The sequence below is a fragment of the Pelmatolapia mariae genome, linkage group LG7 (genome assembly GCF_036321145.2).
Source record: "Pelmatolapia mariae isolate MD_Pm_ZW linkage group LG7, Pm_UMD_F_2, whole genome shotgun sequence".
Classification (NCBI taxonomy): domain Eukaryota; kingdom Metazoa; phylum Chordata; class Actinopteri; order Cichliformes; family Cichlidae; genus Pelmatolapia; species Pelmatolapia mariae.
In genome coordinates, this window is record NC_086233.1 from 53,113,970 (window position 1) to 53,136,121 (window position 22,152).

General features: G+C 40.2%; 2 protein-coding genes across 5 annotated transcripts in view; both read left to right on the forward strand.

The window, feature by feature from the left end:
- sema4ba (sema domain, immunoglobulin domain (Ig), transmembrane domain (TM) and short cytoplasmic domain, (semaphorin) 4Ba) overlaps positions 1-9,973 on the forward strand; it is a 58,554-nt gene extending 48,581 nt beyond the window's left edge. For all 3 annotated transcript variants that reach the window (XM_063479700.1, XM_063479698.1, XM_063479701.1), the window contains exons 8-15: positions 132-289; positions 3,642-3,823; positions 4,283-4,433; positions 4,792-5,002; positions 5,087-5,202; positions 5,610-5,767; positions 6,263-6,354; positions 6,520-9,973. In XM_063479700.1, the coding sequence (XP_063335770.1) occupies positions 132-289; positions 3,642-3,823; positions 4,283-4,433; positions 4,792-5,002; positions 5,087-5,202; positions 5,610-5,767; positions 6,263-6,354; positions 6,520-7,292 (1,841 nt within the window). In that variant the 3' untranslated portion in view covers positions 7,293-9,973. The remainder of the gene's footprint in view (positions 1-131; positions 290-3,641; positions 3,824-4,282; positions 4,434-4,791; positions 5,003-5,086; positions 5,203-5,609; positions 5,768-6,262; positions 6,355-6,519) is intronic.
- A 3,285-nt stretch (positions 9,974-13,258) lies between these two features.
- Positions 13,259-22,088, forward strand: rasef2 (RAS and EF-hand domain containing 2). Of its 2 annotated transcripts, none has more exons than XM_065471371.1 (16): positions 13,259-13,680; positions 15,900-15,990; positions 16,333-16,428; positions 18,656-18,733; positions 18,821-18,936; positions 19,019-19,087; positions 19,756-19,837; positions 19,972-20,042; positions 20,146-20,332; positions 20,412-20,513; positions 20,728-20,875; positions 20,975-21,056; positions 21,199-21,313; positions 21,413-21,526; positions 21,643-21,719; positions 21,814-22,088. In XM_065471371.1, the coding sequence occupies exons 1-16, from the start codon at positions 13,580-13,582 to the stop codon at positions 21,914-21,916; spliced, it is 1,632 nt and encodes a 543-aa protein (XP_065327443.1). In that variant the 5' UTR covers positions 13,259-13,579; the 3' UTR covers positions 21,917-22,088. The 2 variants fall into 2 exon arrangements, with proteins under 2 accessions (XP_065327443.1, XP_063335772.2); XM_063479702.2 differs by having other exon boundaries at positions 20,731-20,875.
- The last annotated feature ends 64 nt before the right edge of the window (positions 22,089-22,152 follow it).

A 22,152-nucleotide genomic window follows, 5' to 3' on the forward strand; every position in this document is an offset into this window, starting at 1 on the left:
GAAATGATGAATATGAAAAAGTGTGTACCTGCAGTCTGTCAGTCCCTGTTGAAATTGGACTGCGTTTGCCATGGGAATAGGGATGTCTGTCCCTAGATCCCATTGTGACAGTATTGTTGGTTTCCTTTCAGATCCAGCCTTTGTTGGCTCTGCCTACATACAGGAGAGCCTTCCCAAGGGCAACCCGGTGGGCGATGATGATAAGATTTACTTCTTCTTCAGTGAAGCGGGGAAGGAGTTTGATTTCTTTGACAACACCATTGTGTCACGCATTGCTCGTGTGTGTAAGGTGAGCGACGCTCCAAGGCAGATAGTCCATCTAAAGCAGCTTTCTTACCCTTGGGTAATGTGTACTCTCTGCTGTCTCTATAGAATTCTATTAAAGCAGGAAGGAGTTTGCTTGTTTGTTTGTGCTCAGCACCTATACAAGAATGTACAGTATGTAGTCTACTGAAAGCTGCTTATAGCTCAGAGTCCTTCTGGGCAGTGACGCACGAGCTGTTGTTACAGAAAAACATTTTTCTTGCACGTTCGCCTCAGTTTGATTCCTTTCTATCCAAATCCACTCTCTCTGCTCTTATCGTGTTTCATCAAATATTTGCGTTCAGACAGGATTCAGTATCCAACTACAAATCACTTAGGATTACTGAAGCGCGGGATCTGTGTGCAGAAATGCTTTGACACCTTCTGCGGACCTCACACAGTGTTTGTTCATTTTTAAGCAGTTCTATATTAGTATTTATGCAATGAGAAGTCAGTCCTCCAGATCAGACTGCTGTTTGGCTCTCCTAAAACAATCACACTCACCACTGTGTGAAGAGGGTGAAAAATAGTGATGAGAGTTTGAGATGGAAGGGGGGGGGGTCCATCCATTCATTCATTCACCTTTTTTTTTCTCCATACATCCATTTAAAGGACAAATATTACAATATTAATATTGACTCAGGAGCAACTAGTAAAACTAGATTAAAAAAAACTATTTTAATTAACTAAAAGAATAAGAAGCACACTCTAACATAGGAAGTTTTAGTATTTGTTAGTTTTATACTAACATTTTATCAAAGCTTTCCTGATGAGGCATTGATGAATGTCAACAAGACTGTGAGTAATAATTAAAAAGACTAAAGCTGACCAGTCGCGGCAGATGGACCCCCTCCCTGAGCCTGGTTCTGCCGGAGGTTTCTTCCTGTTAAAAGGGAGTTTTTCCTTCCCTCTGTCGCCAAAGTGCTTGATCATAGGGGGTCATATGATTGTTGGCCTTTTCTCTGCATGTATTATTGTAGGGTCTACCTTACAATATAAAGCATCTTGAGGCAACTGTTGTTGTGATTTGACGCTAAATAAATAAAAATGAATTGAACTAAATTGAATTGAAAGTTATACCATTAAAAACTAAACTAAATATTTTTAAACAATAAAAACTGAACTAAAACAAGCAAATCCACTCTGGAAACTAACTGAAACCAAACTAAATGTCAAAACAAAATAAAAATAAAAGCTAATTAGAGAAAAATCAAAACTATTATAACTCTTCTCATGTGGCATTTTGATGATAATTTTCTCACGTACAGTTAAAATATGCAACATGGAACAGATTACCCAGAAGGAAATTGGCAATAATGTTTAAGGTTTTTAGCTTCTTAAGCAGTGCTGAAGAAAAAATAAAGCATAACAAAGCTTTAAAATGAGGCAAACGGTCAGTCTCGGTAAAACTTTACAGCAATGCCAGTTCAAGTAAATTATTCACGTCCAGTTTTAGTCTTCCAAAACCTGCTTCACTAACTGTGTCGGCGGCCGTCTCCATACTTGCTGTATATCCAGGTGTTTATTATTACTTTAGTTCCACTTCATCGAGGCTAACTATGGAATGATAAACAATGTTTTGGTTGAAACAAACACAACAAAGCATGTTCTCATTTGCAGGATTGTTCCGTTTCCCAGAAAGAAGCCATTACCGCCCGCCATGTTCATGGCTTTCTCAACAGCCCTTTGAACAAGGGGTGCTTTTACAAGGGATTAATGAATGGATGCATTTGCTTCAATTATTCAGAAGTCAGTTTAAGCCCAGAGTGGCACTGAATTATAAAACTCGGTTCAGCCCAAAGGACCAGGGAATATATATGTTGCTCATTATCTGCCTGGGTTACAACAAGTAATTGCTTCAGAAGCTCAGTCTTGGTCATGTGTCATTTCCCTTTCCATCCCGTGCTGCCACTTCCTCTGATTAATGTTATGCTAAGGTGGACTCAATTGAAGCTTCATGTTAAAGACGTTTTATGTGGTTTAGGTCATTTAGCATTTCTCTTGGTCCTCTGGAGAGCTTCAAAACTGATTACAACGGCGAACTTTGAGCTTGTTAGAGCTATGATAAACAGATTGTCTCTTTACAAAACTAAATTAAGCTCTTTAATTTAGCTCTTGATGTACAATCACCTTCCTGAGACCTGTAACACCTCATCAAACAGTTATATATACATATCACATACTGTAAATGGCATTCACACTGAAGCGCCAAGATGTATTTACTCTCCAGTTTGCACTGATATTCTATCATACAAATCTGTGCATCCTAATTAGTCTGCATGTCAAAGAGGTCCCACATCCCTCATAGCAATTTGAAGGCTCGTGCCAAAGGCGGTGAATCACAGCAGCAGTATCAGTCAAGGAGGATTGTCAGAGAGCAATGCTTCTTCTTTTTCATTTAAAAGCATTTGCCCTCCTCTAAGCCCCAAGTGTTTTTTTTATCTATGCCAGTTGTGATGATGTATATTGTTTTCATGACCTAGAAGTCTTCTGCCTCGGGGTTGTAACTGTGTTGCAGGCTCAATTGATTTAGCTCATTGTGGTTTTACGAGGAGGTTAATGTTTTTCAGTTACGTCAATTTGAACAAATTCACCTTTGGACAGGGCGCTCTCTGTTTTTGTTTTTGTCACAAAGAAGGAAAACAAAGACAGCAGAATGTATTTCCTTACACATTATAACATACAGTGTCTAAGGCAGGGATGTTAAACTCATTTTACACGGTGGGCCACATGTAGCCCACTTCAATCACTCGACCAGTGAAACTTCCTTTCCTGTCAGTGTAAAGAAGTTTAACTACACTAAATACACATTTAATCTCTGTGGTATCTTAATCTAATAAAAAAGCAGTGTAATTTCAACAACACCTTAGTTTTTCTACACGATAGAAGTAAAGTGTATTAGCACAACTATTTGGGCTTGAATTCACAAAGAATGTCCCTTTCATTTAATTGTTTATCGGTTACTTAATTACTTTAATGTAGTATAAATGGCCATAGGGGAGGTTTTGATCACCAGGAAACGCTGTAAAACTTAAATACAGTTAAAAGTCCAATCTCTGTTTCCCCTCAATTTTCCAAACTCATGCAATGGGCCCCCAGGCCTAATGTTTGACACCCCTGATCAAAGGCATGTTATAGTATGTTTTTGCAGTGTACCATGTGGTGCATATCATCATTTCAGAATTTGCACCGCAGATCTGTCAGATCCCTTCAAATCACACTTGTGTGTCAAACTGTGTGAAGATATTGTCTATACTGACCTCAGGTGTCAGATCTCATACTGCAGCGCTTCGTGCTGGAAAAAAGCCCCCTCCTAATCAACAGTTATTGTGTTGCAGGGTGACGTTGGAGGTGAAAGGGTGCTGCAGAAGAAATGGACGACGTTCCTGAAGGCTCAGCTCTTGTGTTCTCTGCCCGATGACGGCTTTCCCTTCAACATAATCCAAGACATGTTTGTGCTCACACCCAGTCCCGAGGACTGGAAGAACACAGTGTTTTATGGAGTCTTCACCTCTCAGTGGTGAGAGCTTTTAAATCTTTTGATTAACATAACAATGAAATAAATGTACAGACACCTTTAAGGTAATTATTTGACACACATGAGGGATTATAAAATGAAAAACAGTGGCATACCTGATTGTGTTTGTGAAGGCTGTGGAGATTTAAACCATTATGAACACCAGGAAGATCAAGACAAGCATCTTGATCTTATTCGTAACATTTAGATTACTGATTAAATATGTATTTAATCATGTTTTTCAACGATCTGTGATAGATGAGAATTGTTATTTAAATATAAAATGTATGTATAAAATTTACTGTCAAGCAAAGAAGAGTGTAACAGGACTTAACTACCATTTTTCCATCTGTTTTGGTGGATTTTCACTGTATTATCTCTATGTTTACGTACAGCTTCTTTCAAGGCTTTACAAGTTTGAAAGATTGTAATCGTCTGTCAATTGTTTATGTCCTATAAAAGGTACAAAGGTGCATCAGGAAGCTCTGCAGTGTGCTCCTTCACTATGGACCAGGTAGAAAAGGCGTTCAACGGGCGATACCGTGAGGTTAACCGCGAAACCCAGCAGTGGTATACTTACAACCATCCGGTGCCAGAGCCTCGGCCTGGAGCGGTGAGTGCTTTCCTGCTGCCCTCTGCTGGAAAACCCAGTAGACACATCCTGCACATGTCACTACTCTGTACTTTGTCTCTTCAGCTGCATGAGGTCTCTAGGTTGTTCCCATTTGTGACTGCTGATAGAGGCTTGAGCAGATATCTTTTAGACAGGCATCACTTGTCTCCAGTTCCTAAACATGATTCTTATCAAACGACTGTAGGTTTAATTTCCTGACTTATCAAACTCAAATCACTGAAACGACCTGGTAATAAAATAAACACACAAAGAAGTGCTGTACAGCAGCTGTAGGTTTCATTATCCAGTGAACGTATGGGGAAAGCATGTAAAGCAGTAAGTTTGTTGTGTCTTCCAGTGCATCACAAACGCTGCCAGAAAACAGGGCATCTCCTCCTCGTTGCTCATGCCAGACAAGGTGCTGAATTTTGTCAAAGACCACTTCCTGATGGACAGCGTGATCCGCAGCCAGCCTCTGCTACTCAAGCGCAATGTCCGCTACACGCAGATCGCCGTCCATCGTGTTCAAGCAGCTAAAAAGGTGTATAACGTGCTCTTCATTGGCACAGGTAAACGGCTCACCGCTCACAAACACAAACACTCTTCACCTGCACCTTTGTTTTATCTGACTTCACTTAAACTCTCTTCTCCAGATGATGGGAGACTTCATAAAGCCATTAACGTCAACAAGAAGATGCACATTATTGAAGAGATGGTGCTCTTCCGTGACTCTCAGCCGGTGCAGCACATTGAGCTGGACACTGAAAAGGTACACGTGGTGTTCGGAAAGAAAACAGTTTGATTTAATTCAGAGCACTTTCTCATGGTTTAAACTAATGAGCTCAGTAAATTCATTTATTGGCAGTTTAGAGACTCCATGAGCCATTAAGAGTCGCAGCCTGCAGCGTACCTCGTGTTTAGTGAGCTAATTGCGTGCAACTTTCTCTCAGGGGATCTGCAGCTGGGGTTTTAACAGCTGGATTTGTGACACTTCCTGAATCCTGGCATGTGCTTCCGTAGATCAGGGCAAAGGAATTCCTTTTAAAATGGATGAAAGAAATCTACCACATTTAGATCAGGGTCACAAAGAGAGGACTCTGGATGAAAATAGTAACCCAGTATCAGTAATTGGGGCACCTCCTGACTGTCCCCTTCTTTGTCATCTGTCATCCACAGGGTCAGCTCTATGTTTCTTCTTTCTCTGAACTGGTGGAGGTCTCAGTAGCTAACTGCACTAATTATCAGAGCTGTGGGGAGTGCATCCTCTCCAGGGATCCTTACTGTGCCTGGAATGGGAAGCAATGTGTAGATGTCAGACGTGCTACACCAAACAAGTACGTATCCCGCTGCACAATATTTATTTTAGCAGCCAAGGCTTTCTGTGATCATAAACTGTACATAAAAGGTTGAAGTCCTGTTTGAAGCCTCAAATTTGGCAATTTCATCGTCACCATCTTGATGAACCAGGCATGAGGGATGCTCTACCCCGAATAATCATGTATTTTACTCTAAACAGGAAAACAATTTACCAAACAAGCATCATGTTGTATTAAATAAGACTGGAAACTAGCAATTAAGACTATAAACCCACTAGGAAACTGTTTAATCCGCTTTACAATCTTCTGTTTGCGCCCAGATTTGCCCCCTGCTGGACATGAGAAAGAACACGGGTTTAAAGCTCTTTCACACTCGATTCACTTTTCAGGCCCAGGGGCTCTGTCCTTCTTTTATATTCAGTCTATGCCTGTGATATGCAAATATTAGATGAGAGAGTGCATTTAAAAAAAAAGATTATGATTATTATTTATGATTAATTGTATGTGTTTCAGTGCCTGGCGGCAGGATGTAGATGAAGCAGACACATCAGCTATTTGCAATAAGACTGTGGCAAGTCCACGGTTTGCCAGACCTCCACCTACACGTATGTGGCCTCCTCTTCTCTAAGATTTACAGAGCACTCTCCATTTCCGTGCTATGCCTCTCAAAATGAGAGTTGATTGAAAAACCATTATTATTCTGCATCAGCAGAGTGGTACAGCCTTTTTTCACGCCATACCTGACTCATCTGCGCTTTGACTTTCCGCAGGGATGTCGTCATGCCAGCTGATCATTATCCCAGCCAACACATTCAAAGTACTGCCCTGCAAGCTGCGCTCTAATTTGGCTGAAAGGAAGTGGGAGTTCAGTGAGAGCGCAGGTCACTTCCATTACCCCAGCCCGGAGGGGGGACTGGTGGTGGTAGCTCAAGCGGACAAGCAGGAAACATACGAGTGCTGGTCAGTGGAGGAGGGCTTCAGACAGCTGCTGGCAAACTACTGTGTGAGAGGCGAAGCCAAGGAGGAGAGCACCACCTTGACAGGCCGTTCACGTACGCCGCAGATCTCACAGGAGGAAATCATCATCCTGCCAGGGGAGGCCCGCTCGCCGCAGATCAACACAAAGACCTACTGGAACGAGCTGATCGTTGTATGCGCCCTCCTGGTGTTTTCCCTGGTAGTCTTCTCCCTTTTTGTGGTTTACAGGAACCGTGACCACATGAAGTCCATGCTGAAGGAGGGAGAGTGCCCGAACATGCAGCAGAAGAAGCCCAGAATAGTGGTGAAACCCGCTGAAAACTTGCCGCTCAACGGCAACACAGTCACAACCTCAGCTTCGGATCACAAGGGGTACCAGACCCTTAATGACAACTACATCTGCAGCACTCCACCGCACGAGTGCTCGTCACCTGATAACAGCAAGAGCTTCTCTGAATCGGAGAAGAGGCCTCTGAACTTAAGAGAGAGCCACGTGGAGATTTCACCCACGTGCCCCCGGCCTCGAGTCAGGCTGGGCTCCGAGATTAAAGACTCTATAGTGTGAGGCAGGCTTCATGTTATATGGAGTGACTGCTTTTGAACTCAAAGGAAAGAGTGCACTTGTTGAGAAAGACAAAAACATAAGAGGGAAAAATCAGCACTCTTGTGGAGAGACTTTACATTACACAGATTTTGCACTCTCTCTCTCGCTCCTTTTTCTTTCTTTTTTTATTCTGTCGATGTGGTCCATGTGCATTTTATTTCGTTTTCCTCTCACCCTCTTATTCAAGTGCATTTGAAGCACACTGAAGAAGCTCCGGCTCGCCTTCAGACTTTCACGTACGGCTCACGGGAATGTAACGAGCATTGAGATGGCATCGTGACCACGATTTAGCGAACAGATTTCAGAGAGTTGCCTTTCACAGTCCGTCCATATGACATGCCGGTAATACTCTGAAAGGCAGAGTGATGCTCGAACACGACGCCTGACGCAGTGTTTGCTGATTTATTTTCATTCTGCGAGAGTTTAGCCTTCACTGAGGTTGTGCACTATGTACTGTACTGTAGCAAGGTAAACCAGAATCCACACGAACAAGTCAAAGACAGGCAAGATATACATATATATATATTAAAAAAGTCCTGTAATGTTTCTTACAGGATAGCCTGTGTACATTCACACAAGTACACTCATTATTTTAGAGTTAATTCAAACACAGCAAGAACAAAGAAATCTGAAAAGATGAAAGCAGAAATGCAGAAACTCTTACCACCTCAATCACTGCACTCCAAGAAAAGAGAGAAATGTGCTTTTTAAGTATTGCCATCTTTACTAGGTATAAATATTTGTCTGATGACGACTGACTTTAAGTTGTTAGATTTTTCTTGGTTTTCTTTCACCAAATGTGATAAAAGGGAAGGAAGGGAGGGGGACTCATTCCAGGTATTATCACGCTATTCTTCATGAGATAGGCAGTCTATGCAAAGCAAATAATGTGAAGTGGGGTAAACACCGAGAAACACCTCACCTTGAGACTGAGTAAGCACAAAGGTGTTGGCACTGTTAATTACTTTAGATACAGTGGCACTACAAACACACACCCACGCAAAGAGACGCACACTCATTACACCGCAGTCGCAAGTATGCAAGAGATTTTAGCCATTTTGGTGCGTTTCCTGGAGAAAGATGATGCAGCTCTGAAAGGCCGGCATGACAAAAACAGACGATAAAAGACGAGCGCCCGGAACGGTAATGTTAAATCTGTGGCAGGTCATTTATTGCAGCATGATGAAAGGTTATAAATATTTATTATCATCATTATTAATATTATTATTATGTGGCCAAATGGTTATTTTATGGAGACATTTTTTCACAGCTGTTCTGTCACTGAATCATACTGAATCTAAAACAAACACCTAAAAATAATGTGATTTCCATAACACACCTGTAGACTGCCACCTTTGATATAAATATAAACTGAAGAGTGTTAATGAAGAAAACAGCCTCTTAGGTGGTTGTAAAGGCAACCATTAAGGCAATAACTCTCATTGTCATTCAGTAATAAACAGGGGAATTGTTCATTTTACTGATTTTTCTCGCTTTAATATAACTAAATCAGATGATTGCGTAACTTGAAAGCATTTCTCATGTCATCCAATATTTTTTATTCTTACTTGAGTATGGCTCTAGTATTGTGATCCAGCCAGCAAAATCAATACTTCACAACAACAACAACAGAAAAAATGCGTACCTAAAGGGAAGGCATATACATCGTGACTCAGAAAGCACAGGATTTGCACATCATGTTAAGAGCCTTAGTACACTGCAGGTTATGGATTTGGTTACAAATCTGCCTTGGGGGGAGGGGTGGGAATGGAGAATGCCTTCTGAAACAATAATCAAGAGATGTGCCTCTTGGGGATAATAAACTAACCAGGTAGTAGTGCTCTGGAGTCAAATGCTACACTGTAGGTGTGACAGGACTGGCCATACTTAAAAAAAAAACAAAAAAACACGTCAAAACCGTGAATACGTGTAATTTAATTGTGTCAATGTTGTCCAATACGTGCTCATGAGAGGTGTCGTTTTATTTTACATTTTTGTTAGGGTGGCTTCAAGCGCAGTCAGGGATTCTATTTTATTCTTAAACTGTAGTGCATAAATAACCACTGGCTGATTTTTCTTTTCTTTTTTTTTAAATATTAAAAAAAATATAAGCATTAGTATTATATTACATTTTGTATAAATGGCACTGCAAAACTGAATTTCAAAGACTAGTCAGCTATATTCACTCATGCAATATGAAAGACTCATGCTTTGACTGTTATTAAAAACAACAATAAGTGGCAGCTTTTGGTGAAGCGGCTGTCATCAGAACAATATTAAATTTGCAAAGCGCAGAATAAATACAGCGTGGCAGTGATTTAGTCGAATATGTGCAGGTACTGAATATGTTTTTCTTTATTTGAATACAAGCCTACACTATTAATGCCACAGTGAAAGTATCGTCGTCTGCTCTCACTTATTGAACCACTATAGTCGGGCCTTCTTCTATTTGTGACAGTACAAGTTGCTCAGACTCTTGTCAACATGTATTGTAAGTAAACAAGTTTTTATGTAAAGTTGTTTTGTAAATTCAGCTGCCAATGTAAAAAATATTGTGAATTGTATTTTTTTGTATCATACATCACTACTGTTTTCTTTCTTTTTGTATTGTATATAAAAAGCACTTTATTTTAATTTTTCAAATAAAGATAAAATGGAGATTTTTGTTATTTGAAAGGCTCATGATTTCAGTAGGTTAACGATTTCCTTTCAGACAATGGTGCAGGTTTTTACAAGAGCGTTGTAGTGGAAGACCTCAAATCTGGGTTTTAATGGGTCCATATGCAAGAAATTTTATTTTTTAGCATCTAACATTTGATGCAAATACCAATTTGATACCTTTTTGTATTATTTTCTGGTAGAAATTTGTTTATTTAACCTCCAACTGGTTAAAAGGGAGCTTTCCTTTCCCACTGTTCCCAAGTGCTTGCTCATTAAGGGATCATTTGATTATTGGGATTGTCCCTGTGTTATTGTAAGGTCTTTACCTTACAATATAAAGCGCGTTGAAGTGACTGTGAATCACGGACCTAGGTCCGATTTAAATCGCCCCTCCCTCCTACCTTAAAATGTATTATTTATGGACTGCCACCATAAACAGAATTAATAAACTGTAAGTTCTCTTTTTACCGCATGGCGGCAGCACCATCTGATATGTTGCAACTAATACAATAGTAAGTGCCGTTCAAAATTAACCCGAGATACTGATATTCAGCAGCTTTACTAAGTTTCAGGTATTCCAGCTTGAGTTGGTACTAGGGCAACCAGGGAAACATCCCCCACACCATTATACCCCCATCAGCCTGAACCACTAATTACCAAGGAGGATGGATTCATGCTCTCATGTTGTTTACCCGAAATTCTGACCCTACCATCTGAAATTTGCAGCAAAAACAGAACAAAGCAATAGCTCCACTTTTCTCTTGTCCCATTTTGGTGAACCTGTGTGATTTATAGCCTTAGTTTTCTATTTGTGGCTGTCAGGAACAGAGGTCGGTGTGATCCTTTGCTGCTGTAGCTCATCTGCTTCAAAATTCATCATGTTGGGCTCAGAGACGCTCTTCTGCATTACTTCGTTATAACATGGTTTATTTCCCGTTTTCATACTATTAGCTTGAAGCAGATATTTTATCTTTCTTGGAATGTTATCTGCAAACCCCCAAACTTTCACAATTGGTGCCTACATACCTAAATGCACTAAGTTGCTGCCATGTGATTGGCTGATTAGGTATGTTGTTATTTCAAGGAACACTTATTCTAAATAAGTGGTCACTGACTTAAAAATGCTGCTGCAGTCGCAGCTGGAACAAACTGTGGGCCCCAACTCTGAGCACAGGTTACAGCTTTTCCTCTCAGGGTGTTGTCAGAAACTCTGCAAACCCAGCCAAACAATGGTGCGCAGGTTATCTGATAAAACTCTCACATGGAGCACACACACCTTAAAGGCAAACACAGGTCAGCACCTGCGTTGTCTGTTGTAGTTCTATTATATCGCAGCGTCACTGCAAACATACATGACATCTAACTCCAGTCCAAGCCAAACGAGGAGGCACATTAAGGTCCATTGATTCGGCTGGTACCCGCCTACAGGCAGGTTTGGACCAATCCTCTACAGCAACTCTGAGACGATGGTGGGGGCTTTTATTTTGGCTCAAGTTTGTTAAATTTTAACATTTTCTGGATTATACTTTATTTTTAAACCAGTAACTATGGAGCGACCCAGCCTTCGGAGATTATTCTCTGTTTGCGACGTGAACAAGTCCGGTAAGATCGAGTACGAGGACTTTACTGTAGTCTGCCGGGAGCTCAGCGTCCCTGAAACCGAGATAGGGACTCTGTTTGACAAGTTTGACCCGCACGAAGACGGATACATCGACTACAACAGGTTTTCCTCCAGGTTTCAGGAGGTTTCGGAGACTCTGGATCTGGCGTCTTTCGGCGCAGGGGCATCCCAAGCACAAGACTCCCCCTGGGAAGAGTTTGAAGACAAGGCAGATGCGAAATCCATCCTTACCGAAAGGTAAACTCACATCCGGGAAGCTTAGTTTGCTTTACCTGCCATCTGGCTGGAAATTACCTGGCCAGTGGGTACTGCTGCCCCACTGTTAGCTTTGTGCTGCACTGATTAGTCATGCGGTACAGGTGTGTACTGGAAGAATAAACAAGCTCACCCTTAAAAACGATATACAGCTGTAATGTAATCAAACAACACTGGACGTATATACTAAGATAATAACTATATACTTAGCTCAGTGTCTACGTCCCATAACTTTTGTATCGTTACTGATGTCATCGTTCTTAGTTGCAGGGGCGTTTAAAGGATTTTTAAATGGGATGCCACTCGGAACCGAGAGGAAGCTGGAGGGAAGTACAGGAAATCAGAATATTTGTCAGAAAAACATGCGATGTATTAAAAACTGCTGACGCACATGAGTTCAAATAGTGGTTTATACTGAATAGGTTTCTTGCAAAGTGGTCAAAGTGGTAAAGTTCATTCTAAGTACTAAATATACCTAAAATGCCTAAAGTACTATGCACAATTACATTGCTGGACTATTACTGATTAACTGATATCAGGGCACTCAGCGAAAGACTTGGAAAAAAAGAGACTTTGTTACATTTGTGACTTTTTTTCAAGTTTTCATTTGTATGTAGGGTTGTCATTTAGGGGTTAGATCCCATGACTGGCTGGGAGAAATGTGTGTGGCTCTATGACTTAAGGGAGAGATCAGGCCAGTTTATGGTTTGGATGTAAGTATATGATTTCACGCACGATGAAGTCTTAATTAATGCATAAATCATTTTAGCACCATCTGGCAATTTTCATTACTTACTATAATTCTATATGTTAAATATTATTATTAAATATTATTATTATCATTATTATTATTATTATTATTAATAACAATAACAATGATAGAAATAAATAGCTTTACATTAAATGGTATGGAATACAAAGTGCAATATTTGTATTGAACATTTAAGGACATTCAAACTATACTCAAAGTAAAATATTAGTATTTGTAATAAGTTACATTTCAGTATTGTATTATGTGATTCAACACTGTAGAAAGAAACAAAGAAAACCATACAGAAAAATATAGTTTAAAAAATGCAACTATCTTTAAGCAGAGCTCAGCTTGGCATTATATTTGTTACATTATTTCTAAATGGAAGTTTTCACAGTTTTCTCTAATGGTGATCAGTGACACACAGAAACCCAAAATGTTTTAGATCTGTATAGATCTTCTCCAAAACTAGAAAAGATAGATTTTGCTATCTTACTGTATACTAATGAGATCTAGAAACTTTTTAACACTGAGAAAAATGTCCTAAACGTAGCTCTGTACACCACATCAGAGTAGATTTCAAACACTCAAGATACAGACTTATGTACAGACTTTTATCTTTTAATTGAAGGGTTGAAACAGAAATTACAGCACTAACTATATATAACAATATTTTGCCAAAAGATGTTTACCTCTACCTTTTTGTTTCACCCATTTATTCCACAGCGGATATCCATCATGAATGGTCTGTTGCACTGCTTTCTCTTTCTGAAACGATCAACTTTTAACACCTATCTTTTAGCCCTCCAGGAGTTTATAATTTGCTGCTAAAACCATATTTTAGTCAAAGTATGCAACTGAAAAAATGTCAGTCAGCAGGTGGTTACTAACTGTTGTGTTTGTCATAGTTTCAGGGAGCAGCTGGCTGATCTTTACAAGGGCATTCATTCCTCTGCAAACATGACTCTCCTGCAGCAGTATGAGGAACTCATCCACTCCCTGATCAGCCAAAGCCTGGACAGCAGACTTCAGTGTGAACAGCTTGAAACCAGTCTGAAGCGGTAAGAGCAACTGTCCTGCGTGTGGTCAGTAGATTTAGGAGGAACTTGTAAAGTCAAATCAGTATATAACAATCAGCAGGAAGTCACAGCACATGGATCCCAGTGATGATATGAGCAGATATGAAGTGGCGTTCAATGGCTGCATTTAAAAGTGAATGAACCCTTGCAATGTGTAATAAATAATCCAGGTTAATCCAGGTCAATAATCCTTTTTGAATGTAATAAACATGTAGTGGTGACCTGCTGCCCTCTTGTGGATGCAGTTCAAGTGCATTTTTAATCTGGTTTACTATCTTACTGCTGAAGCTGCTAAGTGTTTAACCCTCTGGTCTTCACTACTTTTGTCAGTGTGCAATTTGCATATTTCTTAAGCTAATGTATTGTAATTGTTTTCCCCAAATGAGCTAGAGACAACAGCAGAGTTACATGTCTATTTGGGCAGACTGTGAATCTGTGCAGATTTCAACAGTTCTGATTAGTGGAGGTCTAACTGCTAGTTGACTCCTCTGTTGCTGCTGCAGTCTCATATGCCATCTGTCAGCTGGCTCATCAGTCACTGTCCTGAAATAGAAAAAAAATAATAATAATAAAAGCACCTTTGTGATTTGGAATTGGGTGTTCTTGGTATAACACTGCCAGTGGTGTGCATACACAAGGTCTTCCTCTATCCTCCTCTGACGTGGGTGTCAAACTGTGCTTCTGAATCGCCTCCTGACACAAAAACTTCCTTTTATGCAACAAAGTCTTTTTGTGAGATATTCAACCACTTTTACCTTCAGATCATTTAAAGTTTTGAAGTATTTTATGCTGTGTTGCAGGTATAGCGAGCTCTAAATACCACCGATTCCTGTACTCTCCAAATGAGGGGATTGTGAGGGGCTTTTTTGTGCTTTGTTTTGAGGACGCTAACCCTAAATTTAAAGAAATCATCTTTTTTAGGTTCAATTCTCTTCTCTGTAGACCCTGTCCATGCATCATGCTGCTGCTCCATTGAATGCCAAACTTTCCTGCAGCTCCTTTGTAGTCAATTCAGTTTTATTTATGTAGTGCTAAATCACAACAGTTGCCTGAAGGATTTTTGTAAGGTAAACCCCCAACACTAATAAAGAGAAAACCCCTATGAGCAAGCACTTAGTGTCAGTGGGAAGAAAAAATTCCTTTTTAACAGGAAGACAGGATAAAAGACACACTGTGCAAGCGAGCCAGAGATTAATAAAAACTAATAATTGAATGCAAAGTGGTGCATAAATACATAGAGAGTGAAAGTGGGTGAGTGAAGAAATATTGCACCATGGGTAACACCCATCAGCCGAGACTTAACTATCTCATCTTTTCCCCCTTTGTTTATCTGCTCTGTAAATCTGCAGCTTTATCTGATGTTTTTCTTAGTAGTGACACTCGTAGGTGTGAACGTGAGTTCGAATGGTTGTCTGTCTCTATGTGTTAGGGATAGGCTCCAGCCCCCCTGCAACCCTGACCTGGATAAGCAGAAGAAGATGGATGTTTTTACAAAAAAGTTGATGCTGCTTAAGGTCTACAACCACTCCTGACTGCTTACTTTGAGTAGCCAAACTGTGACTTTAGTAGTTTGTGTCTTAAAGGGTTAATCAAGGTTTGACTTCAGCCTTTTTAATAATTTCCTGTAAAGACAGTCTGTTAAGCCATGGAATCTCTGTCATACAAACAAAAGTGAGTGTGTCTCTAAGAGCTTTGTGTGCTTCACTAATTGCATGGAATGGGAAAGTTAACATTCCTTTCTCAAGGAAGTAGGAAGACTAAAATTTGCTGCCCTTCCCAGTTGTTTAATTGTTTCATAGCTTGGGTATTTCCATCTGTTTCCATTAGTTGTATCTATATGTGTATCTATAAAGTAACCTTTTCCCCACATAAACTAAAGTAGAATAAATGTGTGTGGGCATCTAATTAAGAAACTCCACTGGCAGTAATCAGTACCTCAGTAGCAATCACCTGTGGAGTCTTGTTTTGAAATTCTGTCCCTCCCTCGACTCTGGTTGGCTCACGTGTTGTCTGAGCTGAAGAGCGAAGCCACAAGTGTGGCAGGTTTCAAGTCAAATCAGTCAGCTAGATCAAGTAAATGGACTCTTCTGTTTTTTTGTGCTGCTCATTTTTGTATTCGGATTACTGTTGGAGGATCTGCTTTGACTGAGCGTGCTTGAAGCTGCCAGGATGGACTCAAACAGACTTTTCTGTTCAAACAGAGCCGAGGGCTTAAATCACAGTCAGCTGACAGAGCTGGAGGACGATATACAACAACATCTCGCTAGGACGGAGGAGAGGGTGAGAGACGAGGTGAGTGGAATAGCTGCAGGGTTCATAGTATGTGAAGCGTTGCTCCTGTGATTTACTTCAATACTTAGAAGTTAAACGTAAGAAATTTCATCATGAAAGCCAGCGTATTTAATCAATAAACAGCACGCAGACAAGTGGACTAAATGATTGCATTTGATTCCCTGTTGAAGTGGAAAGATTGCACGCATTCCTCAGTATTTCATGTGAGCTACCTGCAAATTTGTGGCACAGCCCACAGCAGCTAGTTACATGTGTTCTCACAAAGAGCCTCTGTAAAGTCACATGAAAGCCCCTCTTCAAGGCCTGAGCTGGCCTGCACTTCTAACTGCTTCGGTTTCACAGGAGAGAAAGAAAATGGAAGAAATTATGGCTGGCTTGCAGAGGAGGCATGAGAATGAAGTTGCAGACCTGCATGCCACTGTGGAAAGACTGTTAAAGGTAGGTTGTGGGGTTTTTTTTCTTTCGTATTTCACAGACAGCTATCTACTTTGTTCCCCCATGATGTTCTCTAACAACATACAAAAAGAGAAGAAAGCCTCTGTATCTGAAAAGCAACACACAAGCTCTTGTAGGATGTCTAGCTGCTGCTGCTTGCTTTCTGGGAAAGTGTGATGGACCGTGCAGACAGATAAAGTCTTGCTCACTACCTTTCATCCACAAATGACAGTATTTCCAGAAAATGTCAAGATTTCGCTTAAAAACAGACTTTTTACTCGTGCATTTTGCTTCTCCGTTCACATTAGACGTAGCACAAAATGAAATGTAAACATACACATTTGTGGTTAGCTACACAATAAGTTGGCCTTGGTGATTTGAATAGTGAATAAAAATATAGAGGAAAGATGAATTGAATAAAGGAGGGGACAAAAAAAGAGGGAAAGCATAATTAAGAGAGAGAGAGTTGTGTGTATTTTGGAGACTAGCTGCGCTCATTCTAAGGCTTCATATTACGCGCATTAACATAGATGTAAAAGCGCACATTGTATAGACACTACCCGTACTGTGCAATCGAACCATGCTGGAGGCATTTAAATGCATAGAGTAAATGAGGCATAAAAAGTGAAGCCAGAAATTCACTCCACATGCATTTAAAGCAGGAACTGGCCAAAACCTTTTTTTTTTGGCTTCTGGTTGCGAGTTGTCCCTGTGTCATGTCAAACAGTGATTGCCAGTGTCTGCTGAAAATTATCGACTTTAAAGTGTTGTAAAGCACTTGTTGTCATAATTTGTCAGATATAGCTCACGGGAGTTATGTATGCGTGTGATTTTTAACTTTCCTGTCACAAGATAGAAGCTGACATCAGTTTTTGGACTTTTAGATATGCTTTTAATTGTCCTGGCAAAAAGACTCGCTGAGATAAAAACAAATCTTTTTTAAAGAGAGGTGTGGCAAAGAGGGACTGAGAAACTGCAACAAATATAACAGTTCTATGAAATTATTTCAACTGGCAAAAAGGACTGACCTGATATAGACTATAGAACAGATCATGTTTGATAATGCAGAGTCATAAGGATGCCTGCAAAACGGGTCATTTAAAAACGAAAAAAACCTATATGTAACCCCTTTATGTTGACTACTGCCTATTCACAGCCAAGCCACATGCTGTTTCTGTCACTCCTGCCACTCCCCAATGGAATGGGAGTAATTTTGCGTTTTTTGATTAAACACATGAAGCAGCTCTTTGCAAAAATATCAAATGATTTTTTTAGAATTGTAATTAGTGTTACAGTACCCAGCTGTTTAAAAGCCTTTAAGAAGCTACTGTGTCACAAACCTCTATGTGGCTTACTGTAGTTAATCTACAGGCCACACTAGCATTTTGGTGTCCACAATGCAAAAAATATGATTGCCACCTCATGCAGCATATGTTGTGTCAGACAAATTTCCAGTGTCTGTGACTATTGTGGATGGTGATCAACATCAGCCCAGTCAAATAAAGACTCTCTGATGATTCACTTAAGCCTTTTTGAATTTAAACCTTCAGCAGAAGTCATCTTAAAAACACCTTTACTTCAGTTTTTGACAGTAATTCCTGGTTAATAATTTCCTATCAACAAGGAAGACGAGACATTATTACTTGAACTTGCAAAGTAAACAAAAAAATGCAATTAGGTTATTATGTAAGACATGTAATTGGAGTACTGTGTAGCTTTAATAGTAAGACTCATCTGTATTGCAGTAGTACCAAATGTCTGCTTAGCACATACAGTATAGTGGAAGCAGTTGGTTTCCTTGTCCTGTAGATGGTGAGCGTGATAGATCAGCTGCTCTTACACAGCGTTAACTTATTGTGAGCATACAGTTTGATGGATATAAGATGGTACGTTTCAAGAGATTGGAGGCAAGGCTGTGTGTTTAATTTAGAAACAGTCAACAGTGTTTCTAAATCGCAGCATCAGGCCATTTTAAACTGTAAAACATCCTGTTTGCTACAAATGAGTTTCAATTCTCTTAAAAAAAAAATCATCCTTTATTTTAATTTTTTGAACTTTATATATAAAAATGTCTAAACTCTGAACTGCTGGTGTTTCATTCTTTCACAATAAAAGATCTGGTGGCTGTTACTTTGTATTTTGGCTTTTCTTTGCTTCATATAATTAAAATGTAAAACTGTTTAACCAAATCTTAATGTAACTGCTTTTGTTTTTTTAAAATTGATTTAAGAGTAAAGAAGACTCTGAACTGAACCATTCAAAGGAAGAGATGCTCAGACTGAGCGGACAAATCAGCGATCTCTCACACGTAAGTCAAACTACAAGATTAGTCCAATAAATCCCAAAATGTTTTTATCTTTATTTTTATGTTGTCATTGGCCGAATCTCCTCACAGGAGAACGAGCAGCTACGCGGCTCTCTTCTGCAAGCCCAGACAAACATCGCCATCCTGCACTCAGAGCTGGACAAGCTGAAGAACCTGTATGCGGATCAGAAAGCTCAACATGAACAGTAAAGCTATTGTCAGACGTGACGTGACGATTCTTACGTTCAGAAACCACAATCCATATAACGTGTGTGCGTCCTTTCACAGAGAAACGGAAGATTTGAAGAGGATGGCTATGGAATACCAGTCGTACTCCAGTCAGATTCAGATTCTCCAGTAAGTCTGCCTTTGCTCATAATAATGTGTTTATGCTGACTTTTTAAATGTAATGACTCGAGTCAGTACTTTCAAGCTCTTCTACGTGAGTAAATAAAGAGCACAGGTTTGACAGTGTCACTCCTGTTTTACATTTATGAGCTCTATATAAACAACATGAACTTGGATTTGAGAATCCAAGTTCATGCAAATATTTATTGTTCTCCATACGATATAATAGAAGAGCCAAGTACCTCCTAAATGCCTCTAATCTTTCTAATCTAGTTGTATGAGTCTGCCACTTATCTGGACTAACTGGGGGTAACAGAATAGCTGGATTTTTGCTATTTGCATAATGACTGATTTTATTAGGTAAATGGTAAAACCTTTAAGGCAGACTAATGTGAACGCTCGTGGGTTCTTTCACCGTTTATTCAGTTGTACTCTGTGCCGTCTCACTGTGAATTCACTGGACAGCTACTAAAGTGGCCAAAGGTATGCCGCTCCTGGGGATGTTGCGTGCTTGTTTAAATTATGTCTTTAGAATAAAAACTACACACAAACAATAGCATTGACTGACCATCTATAAGGAGTGTTCGACTGCTCGACAATCACGTACAATAAAGTAAGGAAGTGCAATAATTGTATGTGTAAGTGACTCCCACATATTTCCTTAAATGCCTCATTAGGGAACTGAATAAAAAGCTGTATGACAGTAATGACGACCTGCGCTCGGCATTGGCAAGTGAAGCAGTTGCAGCTAAAAGAAGGGTAAGTCTCTTTTCTTCTAATAGCATATTTCCCTATACCCTCTGGCTCTGTCAGGTAGAAGCTCACAGTCAACTGTTTTCATGAGTTAAAGGTTTTTTTTTTTTCCTCCCTGACTTTCCTAATCTGCTCAACAGCTGTCTCCCCAAAATGAAATCCCAGCCAGGAGAATGAAACCCCTCCGACAGAGCACGCTCAACCATAGCGGGTATATAAAGATTTTTACACACCTGTATGCCTCTGCCGATTGATGTCTACGCACTTAATTGTCACATCTAAAGCCATAGTTTGCGTCGGGTGTTTTCGTACAGCTTGGAGGTCCCGAGCAAACTGACCTACTCTCATGTGGCCACCTGGGCCGATAAATACCTGGACAGTGGGGTCTCCCTGCCGATGGACACAGCTGAGAGCTCGGGCAGTGACTATGACAGCGACGACAGCAGAAGCTCAGTGGAAACTGTGCACTTCAGTTACTCGTGTGTCCCATCTGACATGGAGGTGGGGGACAGGTCCAGGATCGCTCGATGCCAATACGCTCCTCTGCTCTCGGGACATTGAATTTGTGTTTTTCTTACAGATATCAGAAGTGAAATCTGAAGCTGCCGTGTCAATGGCGCCGAGTATGGCCACCTCCATCGCTTCTTCCCTACGAAGACGTTTATCTGCCTTTTCTCCAAAGGTAAACCGGTTCTTGATTTTAATTTTTTGCATTTCCACTTTTCCTTTGGTTTCTTCTTTGGTGTTGTGTTTAGCGTTGCTCTTTTTTGTAATTTTTTATTGATTTTAATTTTAGTTTTGTGTGCTGCGTAGTCTCATTTCTGAAAGGTAACTAAATGATGCTTGCTTTATATGGTCAGTGTTGGGTAATCTTGTTATCTTATGCTCCCTTTAAGCAGCCGTTGGAAGCAGACATGGAAGAATGTGAGGAGCCCACCCCGATGTACCGCCTGGTTTTAGCGGGAGACGCAGGAGCGGGGAAGTCCAGCTTCCTGCTGAGACTGACCCTTAACGAGTTCAGAGATGATATTCAGACAACACTGGGTGGGTGCCATGGCAAACATATCTTTTGATTAAACACTGGCACTCACTTGATCTCAGACATTTAAATCTGCTTTTTTTTCTTTTCTTGTTTGTTCCCAGGGGTTGATTTCCAAATGAAGAGGATGTTGGTGGATGGCGAGAAGACAAATCTGCAGATCTGGGACACGGCTGGGCAGGAGAGGTACAGCACCTCCATGAGAACTTTTTAATGAAAACTGTGAAAATGTGGTGCTATCATTTTGGTTCTAACACATGTAAACCTCTTTAATTATTGACTCAATTAAAAGACACTAGAGTAAAATGAGTTTTTATGTTTATTTTAGGTTTCGTAGTATTGCCAGGTCTTACTTCCGTAAAGCTCACGGAGTCCTGCTGCTCTATGACGTGACTTCAGAAAGCAGCTTCCTTAACGTCAGAGCATGGGTGGATCAGATCCAGGTAACTGCAGCGGTGACGATCAGTTGTTGAAAAGATGACAAAAGAAACACTATTTAAAAAGTAGGAACAGAATTTATCGTCTGCTTTGTTTCTATTAAGGAGTCAGCAGAGGAGAAAATACCCATGTGTGTTATTGGAAACAAGGTGGACCTCCGAGGGGAGCTTCCTGAGGGAAGCTGTGTGAGCAGTTTGCATGGTGAAAAGTTGGCCAAGGTGTGTTGTTTTTTTTCTCCATTTCACCTAGTGGAAAAGTATTTATACAGACACCTGGCGTCTAAGGTGTCTAAGTAAACTGACTGCACTCAGGGATGTCGGTGCTTTGCTTCCAGACGTATGGTGCCTTGTTCTGCGAAACGAGTGCCAAAGAGGGTACAAACATCACAGAGGCTGTGCTTCATCTGGCAAGGTAGGAGGTCGGAGAGAGAGTTTGAGTTAATTTCTTTGCTTCTTTTTTGCTTGGTAACCCGTGGCAACACTCCTGCCTTTTTACTTTCACACAGAGAAGTGAAGAAAAATGTCAAACTGAGGCCGCAGTCAGACTCTCAGGTCAGACTGAATCAAATCAGCCCAAAGAAAACTCTTAACAACTGCTGTGGACTGTAGACGACTGATGTCTGTACAGAGCAACGAAGGACAATGTGCTACTTTTATTTAATAAATGTCAAATTTTAAAAACTGTTATATGTGTTACTATAAAAATCCTAAATGTACTTTTATTATTTGATCAAAATGAAGGTTTATATTGTGGGAATATTGCACATGTGCAAATATAAATGTACAACAGTATATTTCTTTTAAAACGTTTTATTTATTTGTTAGGTTATTTTATAAAATAAGCA

Bases quoted from the DNA above. Each gene is read 5' to 3' on its own strand.
- rasef2 (XM_065471371.1), top strand. From the start codon at position 13,580: ATGACTCTCCTGCAGCAGTATGAGGAACTCATCCACTCCCTGATCAGC. The intron at 15,991-16,332 runs GTGAGTGGAATA...TCGGTTTCACAG, and splicing joins AGGAGAGGGTGAGAGACGAG to GAGAGAAAGAAAATGGAAGA. The intron at 21,720-21,813 runs GTAGGAGGTCGG...ACTTTCACACAG, and splicing joins GCTGTGCTTCATCTGGCAAG to AGAAGTGAAGAAAAATGTCA.